The 19,888-nt window shown below is 40.1% G+C and overlaps 1 protein-coding gene across 3 annotated transcripts; it reads right to left on the bottom strand.

The window, feature by feature from the left end:
• Nucleotides 1-2,091: 2,091 nt before the first annotated feature.
• Nucleotides 2,092-13,243, bottom strand: ZNF24 (zinc finger protein 24). 3 transcript variants are annotated; one of them, XR_009222435.1, is made up of 5 exons: nucleotides 12,533-12,942; nucleotides 10,830-11,331; nucleotides 10,427-10,574; nucleotides 3,908-7,771; nucleotides 2,092-2,629 (listed from the first exon to the last, which is right to left on the bottom strand). XR_009222435.1 is itself a non-coding variant. In XM_058556991.1 (4 exons), exons 2-4 carry the CDS (start codon nucleotides 11,247-11,249, stop codon nucleotides 7,233-7,235), a joined length of 1,107 nt encoding a protein of 368 aa, XP_058412974.1. In that variant the 5' UTR covers nucleotides 11,250-11,331; nucleotides 13,164-13,243; the 3' UTR covers nucleotides 2,092-7,232. The 3 variants fall into 3 exon arrangements, 2 of the variants coding, with proteins under 2 accessions (XP_058412974.1, XP_058412972.1); XM_058556991.1 differs by lacking the exon at nucleotides 12,533-12,942 and adding an exon at nucleotides 13,164-13,243 and having other exon boundaries at nucleotides 2,092-7,771; XM_058556989.1 differs by having other exon boundaries at nucleotides 2,092-7,771.
• Nucleotides 13,244-19,888: the final 6,645 nt, after the last annotated feature.

Here is a 19,888-nt window from a genome sequence, read left to right on the forward strand (position 1 = left end):
TTGCCCTTGTTTGAGAACCACTGTGCTAACTGATGCCCTGTGAATTATGAGCTTTTCTCTCTGGCTGATAGTACTACTGGCCCTTTGTGAGTTCCACTGATTTTTTTCCCTCTAATCCTTTTGGATGGTTCTTTCGCCCACTTCAGGTAGTTTCCTTACACACGTGTGCTCGTCAGTATTCAACTGAATACTGAGGAGGGACTCTTTGCAAATCTCCAGTGTTCTATTTAGTTTTCTCCTCTCTAGTACAGTCATGCGTCACTTAACAGGGATACGTTCTGAAAAATGCATCAGGCAATTTTGTTGTGCAAACATCATAGTGTGCTTACACAAACCTAGATGGTATAGCCTACTACACATCTAGGCTACATGGTACTAATCTTATGAGACCACTGTTATATATGCGGTCCATCATTGACCAAAACGTTATCTGGTGCATGACTGTATGCTGCCCTGCAAAAGCTAGCCACCTTGGCCTCCCAGGACTTCATCTTCCCAACTTAGGAGACTGCAAGGCTCAGCTTTAGTTCTCCCTGCCTGTGCCATGGCCTAGAAATTATCTCCAGGTAGTAAACTGAGATGAGAACTTTGTTTCCCATCTCTCAGGGGTCCCATCTCTCCCATCCTTTGCTTCTGTTTGATATATTTTGTCTGATATTTTTTGTTTAGGCCTGTTAGATCTGGTCATCTTGGTCTAAAGGACTTTCTCTGTGATTAAAAAAAAAGCATATTTGCATGCTAGTTAAAAAAATCCAGGAGAGGAAAAATTGATAATGCAAGAGGTGAGGATTAATGGAGTATGCCTTTGAGTAGGTGTGAGAGGACAGCTTAGATCCAGTGAAGAGGTTAGCCTCAGGTAGAAGCACAGTTGAGCCAAAGTTAAGAGGAAAGAAGGCATATAAGATTAACAAACCAAGATATGCACACTTAGTTTACTAATTTCCAAATACATATCTTTATTCTGTTGTAAATAACAGTGTAATAGGTATAGATGGGGATAGGTATATAGAGAACCTGTAATAGGTGTATAGAGAACATCAAAATGTTAATGGGATGTGATTAGAATTGTGGACTCATGGGTGACTTTCTGGGTGAGTTTTATTTCTAAATTTTTCCTATTATTACATTACCTTCATAAAGAAAATATGTAAAGAAACATTTTTAAGAATTTAAAGAAACAAGATAGCTAGACACTTTGTTGTAGTCTCAGCACCTAGTCAGGTCACTCCTTACTCATTTCATTCAAAGTAAAAGTCATACTCATACCAATGGCTAACAGGGTCTTCCATGATCTGGCCTGGCCCTGCCCTCCACACTCAGCCCATTTATCTCGCAGGTTTCATCCACTACTTTCCATGTTCATTCTGCTCTAGCCACACTAGCTTCCTTGCTGTTTCTTGAACAAATCAGGCATTGCTCCCACATCAAGTTCTTTGCACTTGCTGTTCCCGTGCCTGGAACATCCTTCTTCCAGTCTCGTGGCTTGCTTCCTTACACTCATTCATATCTTTTTCAAATTTCACTTTCTCAGAGAAATCTCCCCTGGACAGCCTATCTCAATTGCAATACCTTTCCTCCTTGATGTTTTGTATCCCTTTCTCAATTTATTTTCTCCTTACCACTCATCATATGACATACAATATGCTTTTATTTTTTCCACCGCTATGTGTAGTTTCCACACACACAAGGAATAGATATAAACCCCAAAACAGTCTTGGGCCTGAGCAACTTCAAATCCACAGGCTTGAGAATAAAATGAAGCCCCCAGAGAACCACATTGGAGGGCGGATGGAGGTCATGGAGAGGGGCTCCAAGGGTCACATATAGGGGAGGCTTGAGGGGAATGCCTCAAGAGCAGTGGTTGGAGGTGGGTGCAGCATAGACTCAGCAGTGTAATCCCCAGTCTCAGAGTCCCAGGTTAATGAATCTGTAGTAAGGACGGGAACAGAAATGCCAAAGACGCAATTATGTGAAAAGCTCTTCATCCACAGACATTCCCAACACCAATGTTCAGTTATTGTTGGAATGTAAAGCGTATGCGTGTGGTTTACAGAGTCAAGTAACAAATGGCAGAGGTTTACAGAGGCCAAATCATGGAAGGCCATGCTAATTTTATTAACCTATATAGCACATAAAGTATAAGTTTAGAATTTAAAATTACAAAGGTTTTCTACAAATCAATAAGAAAATACAAATAACCTATATTAATCAGGACAGAAACCCAATTCAATTATCTTAAACAATGAAAGGGACTTTATTGGCTCACAAAACTTTAAAGTCCGGAGGTAGGGCACGCTTTAGGCACAGCTGGATCTAGGGCCTCCAGGATAATGACATCAGAACTTAATTCTCTTTCCTTTCTGCTAGCCTCTGAGTTGCTCCTGAGACAGACTCTCTCCAAATGGTACAAATTCAGCTTTACACAGTCCTTAGTTCATGGGATCTCCATAGAGCCTTCTTTCCAATAGTTCCAGCAGAAGTTCTGTTGACGGCTCTCTTTAGCCTGGCTTGAGTTACATCCCATTCTTTAATCACTGTGGCTAGGGAGCTGCAGGACTCAGGAAGGCCAGGCCTGGTCATATACTCACCTAAGTCACAGGGAATGGGTTCCTCACAATAAATAAGGGTTCTGTTACCAGAAGATGGGGAAAGAGATGCTGAACAAACAAAAACAACATATAGCCACACGTAACCCAACAGAAAAGCAGGTAAAGGATACAAACAATCCATGGAAAAACTATAAATGGCCAATAGACATATGAAAATAACCTCAACCTCACCATTAATCAGGAAAATGCAAAATAAGGATTTTTTCTTTTTTGCCCATCAGATAAAAACTATCAAGTGTAGATAAGGCTACATGGGGAAATGAGCACTTTCCATACATTTGGTGAAAATATAGTTATAAAGGTTTTGGGGAAGGCTAAGGTGGGTCTATCAGAGAGCACACTCTTTGACCCAACAATCCACCTTATACGACTCCATCAAGAAACAGTCACATATTCACACACATACACAAAGATATATGAAAAAGATATTTACTTTGGCAATGTAATAGCAAGAGAAAAAAAATAAGGGAATAGTTAAATAAGGGCATCTTCATAGTATTGAATCCTATTCGACCATTCAAGAAATTTAAAGAACTCAGGTTTTGAGACAAAAAAAGCAAGCTGCAGAATACATATGATCCTATTTATGTAAAAATAGCATTTATATGTGTACATATATTCATATGGAAATGTATGGAAAGGAGACTAGATGGACGTACACTAAACTGTGGGCAGTGGAATGTGATTGGAAGCACTGGAGAAAAGGGTCTCTCTGCTTTTATACTTATGTTTCATTTAAGTTCTGTACAATGAAAAGGTAGTCATTTATACTTTCATAATTAAAAAAAAAGGTGGGGAAACAGAATTCACAACAGGAAATGCAAATAGCCACTAAACATATGAAAAGATGTTCCTCCTTATTAATAACCAAAGAAAAGAAAAATTTTGCCTATCAGACTGGCAAAAATATTTAAGGATTCAAAGTTGGTGGGAAAGTAGGCAAACAGGCACTCTTACTGTTGATGGAGTTGTAAACTGGTACAACCTTTTGGGTGGTATTTCTCTAAATGTTAAATGTGCACATTCTCTGACCCAATAAATCCACTTCTAGCTATTTATCCTACAGAAATACCCAGATAGGTAGCAAAATACATGTACAAGGATGTTACCTATACCTTTATCCCGAATAAAAAATGGGAAAGAACTTAATTATCTATCAATAAGGGATTGGTTAAATAAATTACTATATTCATGCAATGGAATATGTATGTAGCCATGAAAAACAATGTCTACATCCAAGTGGGAGGGAGGAGAGGAAGTTTTAGTGCAGTACATGTAAAATGGGGCTAGGTACCTACCTCATACAGTTGCTGTGAGGATTAAGAGTTAATCCCTGGTAAAGCGCTTCTAACAGTGCCTGTATACAGCGACCACAAGTGTCAGCTATGAACACATTTTGTTTAAATATGTATATGCCTAAGTCTGGAAAAATAACAAATCAAATAATTATTACTTCTGAGTAAGATTGTGAAAAGGAATGTCCTTTTTCATTTTACATTTCTGTACTATAGAAAATACAAATAAGCACGTTTAATAGCTTTCACATCTGTTAACCATAAAAAAGCATAAAATTTTTCAATCAGGTTTAACAGCCATCACTCATGGCATAGTGAAAATTATATGTCCCTGGAGTTCAAAGAACTAGATTTGAGTTTTAGCTCTAATTGGCCACATGCAAGTCACACGATCTCTGAATCTTGCTCTCCTAGTCTACAAATCTAAGTGAGACAGGTATAGGGTCTAATCCAATGCCTGGCATGCAGATTATTTCAATACATATAACCCTCCCTTCAACTTACATAAATGTGATAGACATATTGCTAAATGATCAAGTGCCAACGGGGTGTGAATGTGAGGAACTTAACCTCCAAGAAAACCAGAAGAAAATTTAGCAGTAACGAGCACACACTCAGTGGCTACTGGGCAGGTATCAGCAGTCTGCATGCCATTCACAATGACTGCTCATTTGCTAACCAAACAGATGCCACTGCTTGGCAACTGCCAGATCACCACTTCATCAAAGGCTGGCTAACCCCCAGAATTGCTAACTATGATCATCTGTGTGGGTATAAATGAATGTCAGGATGAAATCATAAATCATTACTGAATAGCTATTTAAAATCAATTTGTCTAGTGGGGACTTAGCCTGACCAGAGATGGCAAGTTCAGACTACTACTTCCTTTTCCTGTGTACCATCACTCAGTCTTTGGGTCCAGCCCGTTTTCCCCAAAGAGCCTTGCCTTAGTCTCAGAATCTCTTCTAAACAACCCACACGTATCAGAGCTGGCAAGCTAAACACATATTTGCCAACTCTAATACAACATTTTTCTAAGCTCTCACATTATACCAAACATCTTTGGCATTTATGACAAATCTACCAGAGGGAAGCTTCTTTGTATACAGGAAATATGCAAGATCTTAAAAAGTGTGATGTTCTAGCCACTGAGAGGTTGCTCCCTTCTTACCTACTCTGATACAAGAATTCTGTCATCCCAGCAGAAGAATTCCAAATATGCCACCTCAAAACCTACTTGGAAAGAAGCCAGTTATAAATAAATCAACTCAGGATCATTTTATCTTAGAGCAGAGGAATTTATACCTTTATTGTACATTGACTTGTTTCCTCTCAGCCACAGAGAAAAAGACCCAAACAAAAGTCCCTACATTTTCTTGTATAACTTAAAATACATTATATCATTACTACATATTTATACTTCAATAAATCTTAATCTATAAAGCACATTTCTTATAATTAATTGTTATCAGAAAATCTACAAACAAGCTCCATTCTGCCTCACTTCTCCACCAGCTGGCCTTGCATGTATTACTATGCTTTTTAACAGGCTCATGCAAATCTCACCTTCCATTTCTTACTTTGATCCAAGCACCAGATGCAACCAAAATCTCTGGAATTATGAAATACTTTTATTCACATGGGTCATTTTCCACACAGTGACACCCACTATAAAAAAGCCTTTTCTCATAGTCTATATTTTAACTTCCAGAGTTTTCCACCAAACAGTAGAACCACAGTACTTGGGATTCTCAGCCAAGGAGTATATAATCCTACTACTACAATGTATTACTTTTATACATTTTTAAAAATGTGTTAAGATTTAAAGTTAAAAAAAAAAGTTCAATCAATTCTGATAGTTAATAGTTGTTAATAACCTAGTTGTTTATTTTTTAAATAAAACAATCCATTCAACTTAACCTGTAAGTGCAACCTCAATGCTACTAGAGATTGATTAGTTTTTTAAAAAGACCCACAAACCTCCAAACTGAGAGAGTATATTGGACTCACCTCTGAAGACTGCTGGAGAGCTGGCTAGCTCTTTGAGCTGAGTCTTCCTTTCCCCCAAATAAAACACCCTGGTAAGAGAACTATGGCTCTGGGAATCTCAGAGGTGATCTCCCCCAGGACTGCTCTGACAGGGGGAAGAAGCTAACTCACATGAAACAGCTTTGTACCAAACCCCCAATAATTTACAGTGGAAGAAATACCTACCTACTTATGGTAGGGTTACAGTACCTAGCACAGTGCCTTGTCGGTAGAAAATGTTTAATAATAAATGCATGGCTGCTTTGTTAGCCTGGTGTTCAACCATTTTGTACCAAAGGAATAAAACAGCAAACCTGATACTTGTTGCCCACCTGTCAGGGATTTTACTGTCCTTAACAAAAACGAAGGCATATAAATAATAATGAATTCCATCTTCAAGTTCAAGTCTCTTGTGTTTTCTAAAAGCCAAGACAGACCATTACTCTTGTTTACATTTGCCCTTCAACACTGCCATTCACTACAAATTCTTTCCCAGTGTGGTAATTTCTACTTTCATGGTTTACAATTGTTTATGGTTTAGACCATCCACTTTCTAATGATACATGGGAGAACATTATTTTCATTAGCGGAAAGCCTCCAATTTACAGATAAGCTGTTTTTGAGTTTTCCTGCAGGCAGATAATTACATTTAGATAATAAATGTAATTATAATTGATAAATTTCAATTCTTGGATCAAAGCATTTGTATATCCTCCCTCGTCTAGGTGGCCCATTTGCTTTTTGATGTTTTATCATCATCCTTCTTATCTGAGTTTTAAGGCTCATTTTACTCTGAGGCTTTTGGTCATCCTTTATGTTCTGTTTTCTGAAATGCACATTCAAATCAGATAAAAGGAAACCAAAGGGTAAATTTTGAAAATATGGTTTCCTTTTTCAGATTTTATAATTCCTATGTTGCCTTTTAACGCAGAAGGGAATGTATTCTTGCAAAGAACTTTCAATAATCAACACAGAAATAATGTATCTGTCTAAAAAGGAAACTTGTAAGAAAGGGACAAAGAATCAGGTAGTTCACTATTTGGAAAAATAATAAGAATATAAACATCACATGGAAGATTTAGGCATTAACACCTGAATTAAGTTTAAAATTTCAGTTTCTAGGCAGGTATGACACCATTTCTTTCAAGATAAAATAATAATGGTGGGTGAAGGTTTTCTACATTTCCCAGTGGATTTTCTAACAGTCTATAGGGAAACAAAACTATTATGTATCATTTCATGTTTTTGTCTTCATTTCTGAAGAAAAAGACCTGAGTGCTGATTTTTTTTTTTCAATTTCTTAAACTTTCACAACATTCAGAAGTTTTTCTGCATTGTGTCTTCGCTGATGTCTAAAAAGATTTGAACTTTGACTATAGGATTTCCCACACTGAACACATTCATAAGGTTTCTCCCCAGTATGGATTCTCTGATGATTAATAAGCCCAGAATTCTGGCTAAAGGCTTTTCCACATTCAAGACATTTGTAAGGTTTTTCTCCAGTATGGACTCTCTGGTGTTGCACAAGGATGGAACTTCTGCTGAATGCTTTCCCACATTCAACACATCCGTAGGGTTTCTCCCCACTGTGGATTCTTTGATGAAGAATAAGGGCTGAGCCCTGACTGAAGTGTTTTCCACATTCATCACATATATGTTGTTTCTTTCGAGAGGGATTTCTCTTTCTTTCAAACCTGCCCTTGGGGAAACAAGCTTCTCCATATTTAAAAATCTGAGGAACACCTATATTCAGAGTGCCAGGAACTTCATGAGATTCTCCTGCTGAAGGAATCTCTTGCTTTGGAGCTAGTGCTCCATTTTCAGTCCTAGTATCATCATCTGAAATAAACAGAAAATGTAAATATCACTCATTTCTATTCTGGGAGAAAAGAACCTAAAGGAAAAATTTTTTAAAAATAAACTAAAAATAAATAGCTTGCGCATATATCTATAAACAGCACTCTGAAAACTGGTGTTAAGGTTGCCTACTCTCAAGAGAAAAAAAATGAGGCTAATGAGGTAATGGCACGATAACACAACGAGGGATTAAAAGGTTAAATCTGAATGAAAGTGGTAACACAGGCAGGTGGGTTATAAATGGTGGTCAGAAAACAAAAGGCAGAAAGATGGTCAATTATAAGACTATTTAGGGAGACAAAGTAATGCAGCTAGCTCTATATGAAACTTTGTTAAAAGAAAAATAAAATTGGCCATTAGGAAATTATTATAATATTCTTTTGCTTTGAGAAAGGGATAAATTACCTCAAAATACAATGGTGTAAATAATAAGCAGTCAGTCAGAAAATGACTGTTTCTGAAATGAGCAAGCAGGTCACAGCCAAGATTAGACTAAAAGCAGAACACAGCAGGAGACTGGACAAGCAGGGGCTGAAGATAAGCTGGGAGCATCCTGTGTTAATTTAGGACATGACATTTACAAATTCAATATGCCCTTAATAAATGCAAGTTTTCCTGTAAAAGCAGCTTGTCCTATTTGGTATTTGTCATGATGAGCGGAGTTGTTATTTCTAAGCCTCAGTTAGATGTGTCTGGTGAAAGAAAAGCCTGAATTACCAACATGAGGTACCAGCACCCACCTGCAGGCAGCAGTATGAGCAAGTCTCACTTAAGATTTTCCTGAAACGTCAAGCCTTCAAGAGTCAAGACAGTTACTATAGGGAGAGCAGCAGCACTCAGAAAAGTGGTAAATAGGGAGCAAGTCTATAATAAATGATTACAAAAGGCATAAAGTCAGGAGAGAAGGCTGACAGAGACCAAAGGGGTTGAGGGTACTAGTGAGGCCTGGAGACTTGAGAATAGAGGAATGAGTGCGCAGGTGAAGTGGGGACAAATGGCACAGAAAGTAGTAAGCTCCCACGTGTGGGAGAGATTACACTGCTGAAATGAGGCTAATTAAAAACTGGTGAAAATTATTCTAAAATTCAGGTAGGGGATAAGTTTTCTACCCAAGAAAATGCCACCTCCAAAGACCAATTATACAGGTTCTCAAACTTTATTGTACAGAACAAATGTCCCAGGAAACATGTACAATTGCAGATTCTCAGCAGACTTCAGCCCTACCCCAGAAGTTCTGATTCACTAGCACTGTCCCCCTCAGATGGGAAGAAAACCTGCTCAGACCTCATTCTGTGGCACACCAGTGTCATCTCCAACTACCTCAAGGAATGACTGCCAAAGCAGTCTCAAAATTTCATTTTAGGGGGCTGGCCCAGTGGCGCAAGTGGTTAAGTGCACGCGCTCCACTGCGGTGGCCCAGGGTTCGCTGGTTCGGATCCCGGGCGTGCACCCACGCACCTCTTATTAAGCCATGCTGTGGCGGTGTCCCATATAAAGCAGAGGAAGATGGGCACAGATGTTAGCCCAGGGCCAGTCTTCCTCAGCAAAAAGAGGAGGACTGGCAGATGTCAGCTCAGGGCCGATCTTCCTCACAAAAAAAAATAAATAAATAAAAATCTCTGATTAAAAAAAAATTTCATTTTAATTCATATAAATATGAAAAACAAATCTAGCAGTTTTAGGAATATCATAGCTTGTATCAAGGTATACAAATAAGTATGCAGGTATACAAATAAGTATGCAGCATTAATTGCCAATATACTGGGAAAGACTAGTCTGAGTTATTAGAATTATACCTTTTTGTATAATTTTTCTGTATTTAAAGCATATTATAGGGCTGGCCCCGAGGCTTAGCGGTTAAGTGCGTGCACTCCGCTGCTGGCGGCCTGGGTTCGGATCCCGGGCGCGCACCGACACACCGCTTGTCCCACCATGCTGGGGCCGCGTCCCACGTACAGCAACTAGAAGGATGTGCAACTATGACATACAACTATCTACTGGGGCTTTGGGGATAAAATAAATAAATAAAATTATAAAGCATATTATAGCTAGGGAGCCTATTTTTGCATAAATACTTAGAGAAGGTGAAGAGTTTTGCCCAGAGATCATTTCTAGAAAAGAAGCTTCTTAAAAAAAAATGACTCAGAATTTGAAGGAAAAAACAAAAACAGCTAAAAATTTAGAAAGACTTCATTGATAAACTGGCAAACAAAAACAGATTTGAAGAGGCTTCAGGTAAGCTTATTGTACCAACAGGATTAGGCAGGAGACTGAAAAGATGTGAAACAGATAGCAAATAAGCAATAGCACATACAAAATAGACGGACGTGGTCAATAGGTGGGTGTTGCCTCAAAGAAAGGCAAATGCCAGCCTGAAATGGGCAAGTCTTCAAGAAAGAGGTGAAAAGGAAGAAAAGGCTAATGATGGCAAAATCTAGGAATAAAAGACCTGAGGTCAGCAAACCAATGATGGTGACAAGGAAAGAATCAAGATCCTACTGTGTATTTATGTCTAAGAAACCAGGTAAAGGTGATCAGCCCCCCACCACACCCCGCTGCACTGAAACAAGCGAAGAGTTCTGGACAAAAGACCCACACTCTCTTCCACCCTCTAGCCCATGGAGTTCTGGTCCTCACCACAGTGCCTTAGGGAATGGAGCTCCCAGGATGCCCACTTGAGCTGGTTTTCCACAGCATCAAGCTCAGAACTTGGTAATCCCTGAGCTTCGTCTTGAGACACTATCTCCTCTACTAGCACTTCTCGTTTTCGCCGACGGAGAGAAACCTGGAAATAATAATATTTGGTTTAGTTGAGAAAGGAATGTGATGAGAATCAGAACTAAACACACCTAACAGAAACCATACAAAACATATACTGCAGAGGGTTAGATGGCAAAGGAGCAGAGATGATGGGAGCAGTGCGGGAATGGGGTAGGGGAGGCATAAACATAATTCTAACTTAGTTGAATGGAATTAATTCAGCTTTGCCTACTGCTATGCCAGTGCTGCTGACCCAGGAAAGTGACACGAGCAGGCTCACCGGCTGTCCAGGGTCATCTAGTTCACTCTCTAAATCCTCCAGCACTGTCACGGCCTCCTCTCCATTCTCTGGATGATGCTCTCGAACCCAAGTCTGTAGCTCCTTGGGTAGGATGGCAACAAACTGCTCGAGCACCACCAGCTCCAAGATTTGTTCTTTTGTGTGTGTCTCTGGCCTGAGCCATAGACGGCAAAGTTCTCGAAGCTGGCTCACAGCTTCACGGGGCCCAGGTGAATCCTGGTATCCAAACTGCCTGAATCGCTGTCGGAAAACTTCTGGGTCAGGCAGATGGTTCCAGGGGATACTTGATCCCTCTTCCCCATCGGGATCCTCTTCCAACTTCACTCTCAGAATTTTTTCCTCTTCATCTGGAGTTGGGATGATAAGTATTGAATCTTCTTCCACTGACTGTGCAGACATCCTGATTTATAATACTTCAAGGAAAGACAATCAAGGCAGGATACAGGCCTCAGGGAAATACTCCGTTTTCTTCACAAGCACTCTTGAGACACAAGAAATAAAAAAAAAATAAATGTCCAAATATCCTAAGTATTTGTACATATACTGATAAAGGAAGTAAAAATATTTGTTTTTTTACCAGATTATAAATTCCAATTAATAACCTACACCAGAAGTTGGCAAACTAGAGCTCACGGCCAAATCTGGCCCACTGCCCATATTCGTGCAACGCTTGTAACAACAATAGTTTTCACATTTTTATATGGTTGAAAAAAATCAAAAGAATACTTCATGATGTGAAAATATGAAATTAAAATGTCTGTGTCCACAAATAATTTATTTGTTCACAGTTTATGCTACAATGGCAGAGTTCAGTAGCTGTGACAGACATAATATGGCCTGAAAAACCTAATATTTATTATCTGGCCCTTTAGAGAAAAAGTTTGCCAATCTATGACCTACAAAATCAACAAACCCTATTTCAATAATAAAAGGAATTCAAGTAAGAACCAGCCCAACTCAATGTTTTCTAAATGCATTTGACCCTAGGACACATTATTTCCAATTCAGGACGGGTGTTGCCTGAGACATTTATGTCAACTCAAAAGCAGGCACTGCTTTTTTTATCCGCTTACAAAAAATTCCTTTTAACAAAATGTTTTTTTTAAGAGTTAAGAAATATTTTTAAAATGTTTATGAACTCCCTGGACTTGAAATATATGCTAAAAAAATTCACTTGCTCAATAACAGCACAATATTGAAAAAAATTAACCACTAGGTGCCATAAAATACAAATATTATTCAGTCACCCACCATACCATAATTACATTTAAATTTATAATGACAGGCATTAATCACAGCAAATTCTATGAAAAAAAGGCACTCTCCTAACACCTTAACTTTTTGCAGCGGCCCAGAATCTCGTCCTTATACTGGATGACTCACAGTCTTCCCAGCTTCTACCTGAAGGGAAACCTTGTGCTATTTCTTCCTTTCCTTAGTATTTGCACAGTCATGCCCGTGCTATTGTTTACAACACATATTAGGAATGAGCCATTATGTAGCTATTCCGGGCCCAGAATCTGAAGACCAGTAATTTCAAAAAAAACTTCTGGTAACCCTATCAAGACTAGAAATCAGAAAAGGACAGGTAAAACATACAGGTTTAATTAAATACTTTGGAGTGTGGTGGCCTCATAAATACGGTTCAGCCAACAGATTCGTTCGTTCCTATTCGACCCTACCTTATCAACGGCTCAAGTATTCCATAGAAGAGAAATTTCTCCTCTTCCCTTTATATTTCTTTCGGCAGCTTGCTCGAGGGACGTGAAGGAGGTGCCAGGAGATCACCCCACCTCACTCCCGCAAAGCGCAGCTGCGAGGCCCGCCCCCGCCCCGACGACCTCCAGCCCCTCTTCCAGGCACTCGCGGCGGCTGATTTCAGACGACCAAAGGCACCCTGCCTCAACGGCGTCGGAGCCACAGCACTTCCGCCCGCGGCCGGGGGAACTACAAGTCCCGGCAAGCCCCGCGCAAGGACCGCCCCCTCCCACCTCCGCCCGAAACGAGTCCCAGAACCCTCCGCGAGAGGCCAGGGCCTCGAAATAGAACAAAACCACCGGTGGGGGAGGGGAAAGGCGAGGACGAGGGAGGACACACGGGATGGAGGACTCTCCGAGGATGCCGAAAGTCCGATCTGGTCTTCCGTCTACCCCTCTCCGCCCTGCAACTGCTGAGAGCGGAGACCGTGGCCTGTCTGCGCCTCTCAGGGAGCCGAGGAAGGTCCCGCCAGGCTTCTTTGCTGGCTCCCGCCAAGCGGGCCGCAGCCCCTAGCCCAGCGTCCCCCTCACGCCCTTCCCCCACCCTGGCGCAAACCTCCTGCTCAGGGTCCGCAGCAGCTTCGCTGTCCACGGCAGACGCAGAAACGCCGCTCACAAGCCGTTTCCCAGAAGCCCCCGGCGCGGACTGCTTCCGGTCTGCGGGCCCCAGGAGGCGGGCGGAGGCGAAGCCCCGCGTTGCCATGGAGATGCGCTCTGGGCGGGGGAGGGGCGGCCCGACGACAATGACCGCTTTGAGGCTGCGCTTGGCCTCGCGCCTCTCTCCTCGGATAGTCCAGTGTACTTTGTTCCGCTTAAAAGGCAAGGAAAAGAAAGAGAGAATTCTGCCATTAAGATAGTCTTCATGGTTTCACAAACCCTTTCACGTGCATTATCTCATGTGATCCCCTCACAGTCATCCTCTGAAAGTAGTAACAAAAGCTGATATTTATAAATGCTTACTACGTTGTGCCAGGCACTGTCACCGTGCTTTATTTACATGTATTGTCATTAATTTTCACAACAACCCTGTGATGTAGGAACTTTTATTATTCCCACTTCACAGCTGAGATAATTGAGGCACAAGTAAATAACTTGCCGAGACCTCATAACTAATGAAAGTGGAGAGCAAGATGTGAAGCCAAGGCATGATTCCAATTTATGGTTCCCACTGGCTATGCTGCAGAGCTTTTTTTTGACCAATTTATCTACCAGGGAAACAAGATGAGACAGGTTAAGAGCTTTGGCAATGATCTCACATGGAATTTGCAGAATGCATAGTCATGTTCTGACTTCAGGCTGGGCATTTTATACCACAAAACAGCTGCTGAAGTGATCATTTAAAAACATGAATCAGACCACTTCATTCCCCTATTTAAAGGCCTTCAATGGATCCTCACTGCCCTAAGACTGACATAAAAACTCCTTACATCTGTCGGCAAGGCCCCCTGTGGTCTGTTGCCTGCCTCCTCCCTCTGACTTCAGCTCTTAGGCTCACAGTGGCCCAGGATTCTTGGCCTCACTGATTGCCTTTCTTCCTGGAAGCCTTCCCCCTCTTCACAGCACTAGTAAAAATGATCTCATTTATTGCTTTCTCTGTTTTTTTTTTTTTGTCTATTAAGTCCCATAAGGGCAGGGACCTTGTCTGTCTTATACACCACAACATCCCAGGCTGCTGACTGCCTGTTACATAGAGAAAACAAATATTTGTTGAATAAATGAATGAATTGTGGGCTGGTCACATTGCTGTCTTTGCTAGGTCACATGTCAGGCATCAGAAACCACACAAAAGAGCCCTGTTGTTTAAGGTCGATGTTAGAAGTGCAGGTCTAGCCTTCCAGAAGCGTTCCAAGATGCCCAGGCTTCAGCTTTCTGCCTCATTCAGGAAAGTGTCCTCTACAAAGTACCTTTAGCCTCTGATGGATTTGTGAATGAGAGAATAAATGAGCCAGCAACTGATGGGATAGCTCTGCTTTACATTCTTTTTTTTTTTTTTTTTGTGAGAAAGATCAGCCCTGAGCTAACATCCATGTTAATCCTCTTTTTGCTGAGGAATACTGGACCTGAGCTAACATCTATTGCCAATCTGCCTCTTTTTTTTTTCACCTTTTCTCCCCAAAGCCCCAGTAGACAGTTGTATGTCATAGTTGCACATCCTTCTAGTTGCTGTATGGGGAACGAGGCCTCAGCATGGCCGGACAAGCGGTGCATTGGTGTGAGCCCGGGGTTCCAAACCCAGGCCGCCAGTAGCAGAGGGCGCGCACTTAACCGCTAAGCCACGGGGCCGGCCCCTATGCTTTACATTCTGATAGTAACTTCTTCTCCCCAGATGAAGTTCGATGCCTCTTTTCTCTTTCTTTGATGCCTCTTCTCTCTTCATTTAGGAGGCTTCAGAAATGGCAGCTTTTCACTTTCCTACTTGGCTACTGCCATCAACCCACTTGGCTGCTCTTCCCAACCTTTCCCTCTTTTGTCACCCTAAAGGCTAGCTGAAGGCATTTTTGTTTTGTTTTCTTTAAGAGTTTTTACATCTAATTAATGTTGGAAAACAAAAAAGATAAACAACATCAAACAGAAATACTTGGGGAAGTTAAAAATGTTGCAAAATTTTACAAAACCCTTTGCTAGGATTGCGTTCTATTATTCCTAATTCTTTCTAAGAAAGTAAATGGAAATGACAATGAGGTTATCCTCCCTAATTTACTCTTTTGAGGGCAGGAACCAACAACACCCACTTTGAAACACCATCTTTCTGAGCCCCATCATGTGGGCTCTTTCTTGAGTGGTGGCCGTGGTTGCCATCTTAAAGATCTAGTCAAAATGGAGCATCATGTTCCTCTGGGAAACCTGAGTGTAAGGAATAGTTCCATGCCAGCAGGGGCAACCTTGCACGTATCTACATAGGCCACATAGGCGAGGCTTGAACAGCAGCCGATCTGAGTCTTGGCAGAACACCTTGTGATCCTCCCGGAACATGAGAGCACGAGAGCTTTGTGAGGAGCTGCTACAAGGCCAGTTGCCACTCAGCATCTTGTCTTCCAAGGAGAGTGTCATGAGACAGTTTCTCATTGCTTCTTGGGTTGTGATAAGGCTTTCTGCTTCACTCCCCTAGAATACAGCAGCGGATTATAAAAAGGCTTAGATGCAGCATGGCATTAGCCCTTCAGCAACAAGGCGTTCCACAGCTCATGTTGCAGTCATCTGGCTCCTTCTGTTTTAGTGTCATCCTTTTGGTGTGTGAGACAAAAGCTCATGGGGAGCTGGCACCTTTGGCTACTCTTGCTTTCACTGTCTACGTAAGTAACAATCTGTCTAAATCTAAAAAGGACTCTTTGTCTTTACCAGCCAGATCTTTCAGCCTTGCCTTGAAAGCATCTCATTCATCAATTAATGGTAAAAAAACAAAAAACCAACCAAACAAACAAAAACGACAGATACTACCTGGATTTCAGAGAACTAAAGATGACTAAAATGAAGTCATGATTCCTTCTTTTAACATTACCATCTCATTATGGAGATAGACAAGAAAACAAGTATTTACAAGGCAGTGGAGAAGTGCTTCAGCAGAGAAGGACAGAATACCAGCAGGAGCCCCTAAATGAGGTAGTGTGCTGAGGGGGAAGAGAGGCACCCTGAGGTGGAGGAAACGAAGTAAGAAAAGTTTTGCCTTTGGAAGGAAAGCACAGACCTTCAGACTTGGTGCTATCAGATTTCATCCAAGAGTAATTTTTTCTAGGCTTTTTTCTAATAATTATTTTGGAGCTCTCAGTCCTTCCCCTCAGCTCAAAAGTATCTCCCTCTGGGCAACTTTAAGTACATCAGTTAAAGATTCCATTTTAGCGATTAAGTGCACTGCACCAGGAGTCTTTTGACTGCAAGTGACTAAAAAATTAACTGTGGGAAGGACTGTTAGCTTCTTATATAAAGCACTATCCCTTACTTCTAGTACACCCCTGGTTTTTTGGATTTGGGGTGGGGGTAACACTGTGCTCAGCCATAGGTAATAAGTTGTGACCAAGCTAAGCCATCCATAACCATTCTGTTTCCCTTTGCCAGATACTCACTTGGCCTCCCTGGCAGCTAAGAATGGCTGTATCATTCAGTTCTGGTCAACGAGATATAAGGGGAAGTAGTTTGTGTCTTTCAAGAAATTTATCTAATTCATGGAAGTTGTCAAATATGTTGGCATAAAGTTGTTCATAATATTTCTTGAATATCCTTTTAATGTCTATAGGACCAGTAGTGATGTCCCCTCTTTCATTCCTGAAATTGGTAATTTCTGGTTTCTTTTCCTTTATCAGTTTGCTTGAAGTTTATCAATTTTATTAATCTTTCAAAAAATCTACTTTTGGCTTTCTTTATTTGCTCTGTTATTTGTTCTTTATTTCATGAAGTTCTGCTCATTTTTTAAAACATTTAATGTACAGTAAAATTGGCTCTTTTTTAGGCACATAGCTCTATGAGTTTTAACACATATTTAGATTTGTGAAACTACCACCAAATCATGATACAGAATATTTCTATCATTCCATAAAACTCCCTCAAGATGTACTCACAACTTTCCTACATCTTTAACCAGTGGCAACCACTGATTTATTTCCATCAAAATCGTTTTGATTTTTCCAGAATGTAATATAAACAGAATCATGAAGTATGTAACCTTTTACATACCTTTGTTCAGCATAATGCCTTAGAGATTCATCTGTGTTGTTGCATGTCTCACTAGTTCATTTCATTTCATTGCTGAGTATTACTGAGTAGTATTTTACTGTAGGTTTCACAGTTTGTTTATCCATTCAACCATTCAACAGAAAGGACTTTCTGTTGTTTCTGGATCTGGGCAATTATGAATAGAACTACTGTAAATACTCATGGACGGGCTTCTGTGTGAACATAAGTTTTTGTTTCTCCAGAGTAAATATCTAAAAGTGGAATTGCTGGGTCGTATAGTGTTATGGACTGAATCTTTGTGCCTGCCCCCCAAATTCACAGGTTGAAGCACTAACTTTCAATGTGATGGTATTTGAAGATGGGCCTTTTGGGAGGTAATTTGGTTTAGATGAGGTCATGAGAATGGGGCCCTCATAATGGGATTAGTGCCCTTATAAGAGACACAGAGAGCTTGCTTCCTCTCTCTCTCCACCATGTGTAGACACAGCAAGAAGATGGCCTTCTGCAGACCAGGAAGAAAGGTCTCACCTGGGAACTGAATCAACTGGCATCTTGATCATCCCAACCTCCAGAACTCTAAGAAATAAATTCCTGTTATTTAAGCCACCCAGTCTATGGTATTTTGTTATAGCAGCTGGAACTGACTAATATATGTGGTAAGTATATGCTTACTTTTATAGGAAACTGACCAACTGCTTTCTAGAGGGGCTACAACATTTTAAATTCCCATTAGCAATGTGTGAGTGTTCCAGGTGCTCCATGTATTCACCAGCACTTGTTATTATCTTTTGTTGTTGTTTAGTCATTCTAATATGTGTATAGTCATATCTCATCATGGTTTTAATTTGCATTTCCCTAAAGGTTAATGATGTTGAGCAATCTTTCATTTCTTTATTTTCTATCCATAAATACTCTTCTGTGAAGTGTCTGTTCAAGTTCCCCCCACTTCATTAAAAAAATTTCTTTTCGTTCTGTTGGATTTTGGAAGTTCTACATATATTCTAGACACAAGTCTTTTGTCTAATTTGTGATTTGCAAATATTTCTCCCAGTCTGTAGCTTGTATTTTATTCTCTTGATAGTGTGTTTCACAGAGAAAAATGTTTAATTTTGATGAACTCCAATTTATCCATTTTTCTCTTTTATGGATAGTGCTTTTGGTTTCAAGGCTAAGAATACCTAACGCCAGCACATGAAGATTCTCTCTTATGTTTTCTTCTAAAAGTTTTATATTTTTACATTTAGTATTAGGTATATGATTTATTTTGCATTAATTTTTGTATAAGCTATGAATTATAGGTTGAGGGTTTTTTTAAATGTGTGTGTGGGTTTTTCGTATATAGATGTCCAATTGCTCTATTTGATGAAAATTTTGTTTCCATTGAATTGCCTTTGCAACTTTATAAAAAAATTAATTAGCCATATTTGTGTGGGTCTATTTCTGAACTGTCTAATCTGTTATATTGATCTATGCATCCACACCCTTGATTACTATAGCTTCATAATAATTGTTAAAAATCTGGTAGTGTGAGTGCTCCAACTTTTTCTTTTTCAAAATGATTTTAGCTATTTAGTTCATTTAACATTACGTATAACTTTTAGAATTAGCTTGCCTATATCTACAAAGATATCCTACTGGAATTTCTATCAGAATTACATTAAATCTTTTGATCAACTTATGGACAATTGGCATGTTAATTATATTTAGTGTATCAATCCATGAATACATTCTATCTCTCCATTCATTTTCATCTTCTTTGATTTTATTCATCAGCATTTTGTAGATTTCAGTGTACAGATCCTGCCCATTTTTTTTTCAATTTATTCCTTAGCACTGTTTTTTTGGAGCTATTTAAAATGACGTTTTAAAATATCCAGTTGTTGGGCCTGCCCCGTGGCTTAGCGGTTAAGTGCACGTGCTCTGCTGATGGCGGCCCGGGTTCGGATCCTGGGTGCGCACTGACGCACCGCTTCTCTGGCCATGCTGAGGCCACGTCCCACATACAGCTACTAGAGGGATGTGCAGCTATGACATACAACTATCAACTGGGGCTTTGGGGGAAAAAAATAAACAAATAAAATTATTAAAAATAAATAAATAAAATAAAATAAAATAATTAAAAATAATAATAATAAATAAATAAAATATCCAATTGTTCATTACTAGTATTTAAAATATAATTGATTTTTGTGTATTGACTTTGATAAACTCCTTGATAAACTCCTGTATTAGTTAGGGTTCTCCAGAGAAATAGAACCAATAGCATATATATATATATAAGAAGAGATTTATTATAGGAATTGGCTCATGCAGTTATGGAGGCTGAGAAGTCCCCCAATCTGCTGTCTGCAAGCTGGACAACCAGGACAGCTGGTGACGTAATTCCGTCCAGCTGACGTCTGAGAAGCAGAAGAAGACGGATGTCTCAGCTCAAGCAGAGAAAGCAAATTTGCCCGTCCTTTGCCTTTTGGTTCTATTCAGGCCCTCAAGGGATTGGATGATGCCCACCCATGAGGGTGAATTTCTTTACTCAGTCTACTGGTTCAAATGCTAATATGTTCCAGAGATACTCTTGCAGACACATCAAGAAATAATGTTTTTCCAGCTATCTGG

The sequence above is a fragment of the Diceros bicornis genome, chromosome 16 (genome assembly GCF_020826845.1).
Source record: "Diceros bicornis minor isolate mBicDic1 chromosome 16, mDicBic1.mat.cur, whole genome shotgun sequence".
NCBI lineage: Eukaryota > Metazoa > Chordata > Mammalia > Perissodactyla > Rhinocerotidae > Diceros > Diceros bicornis.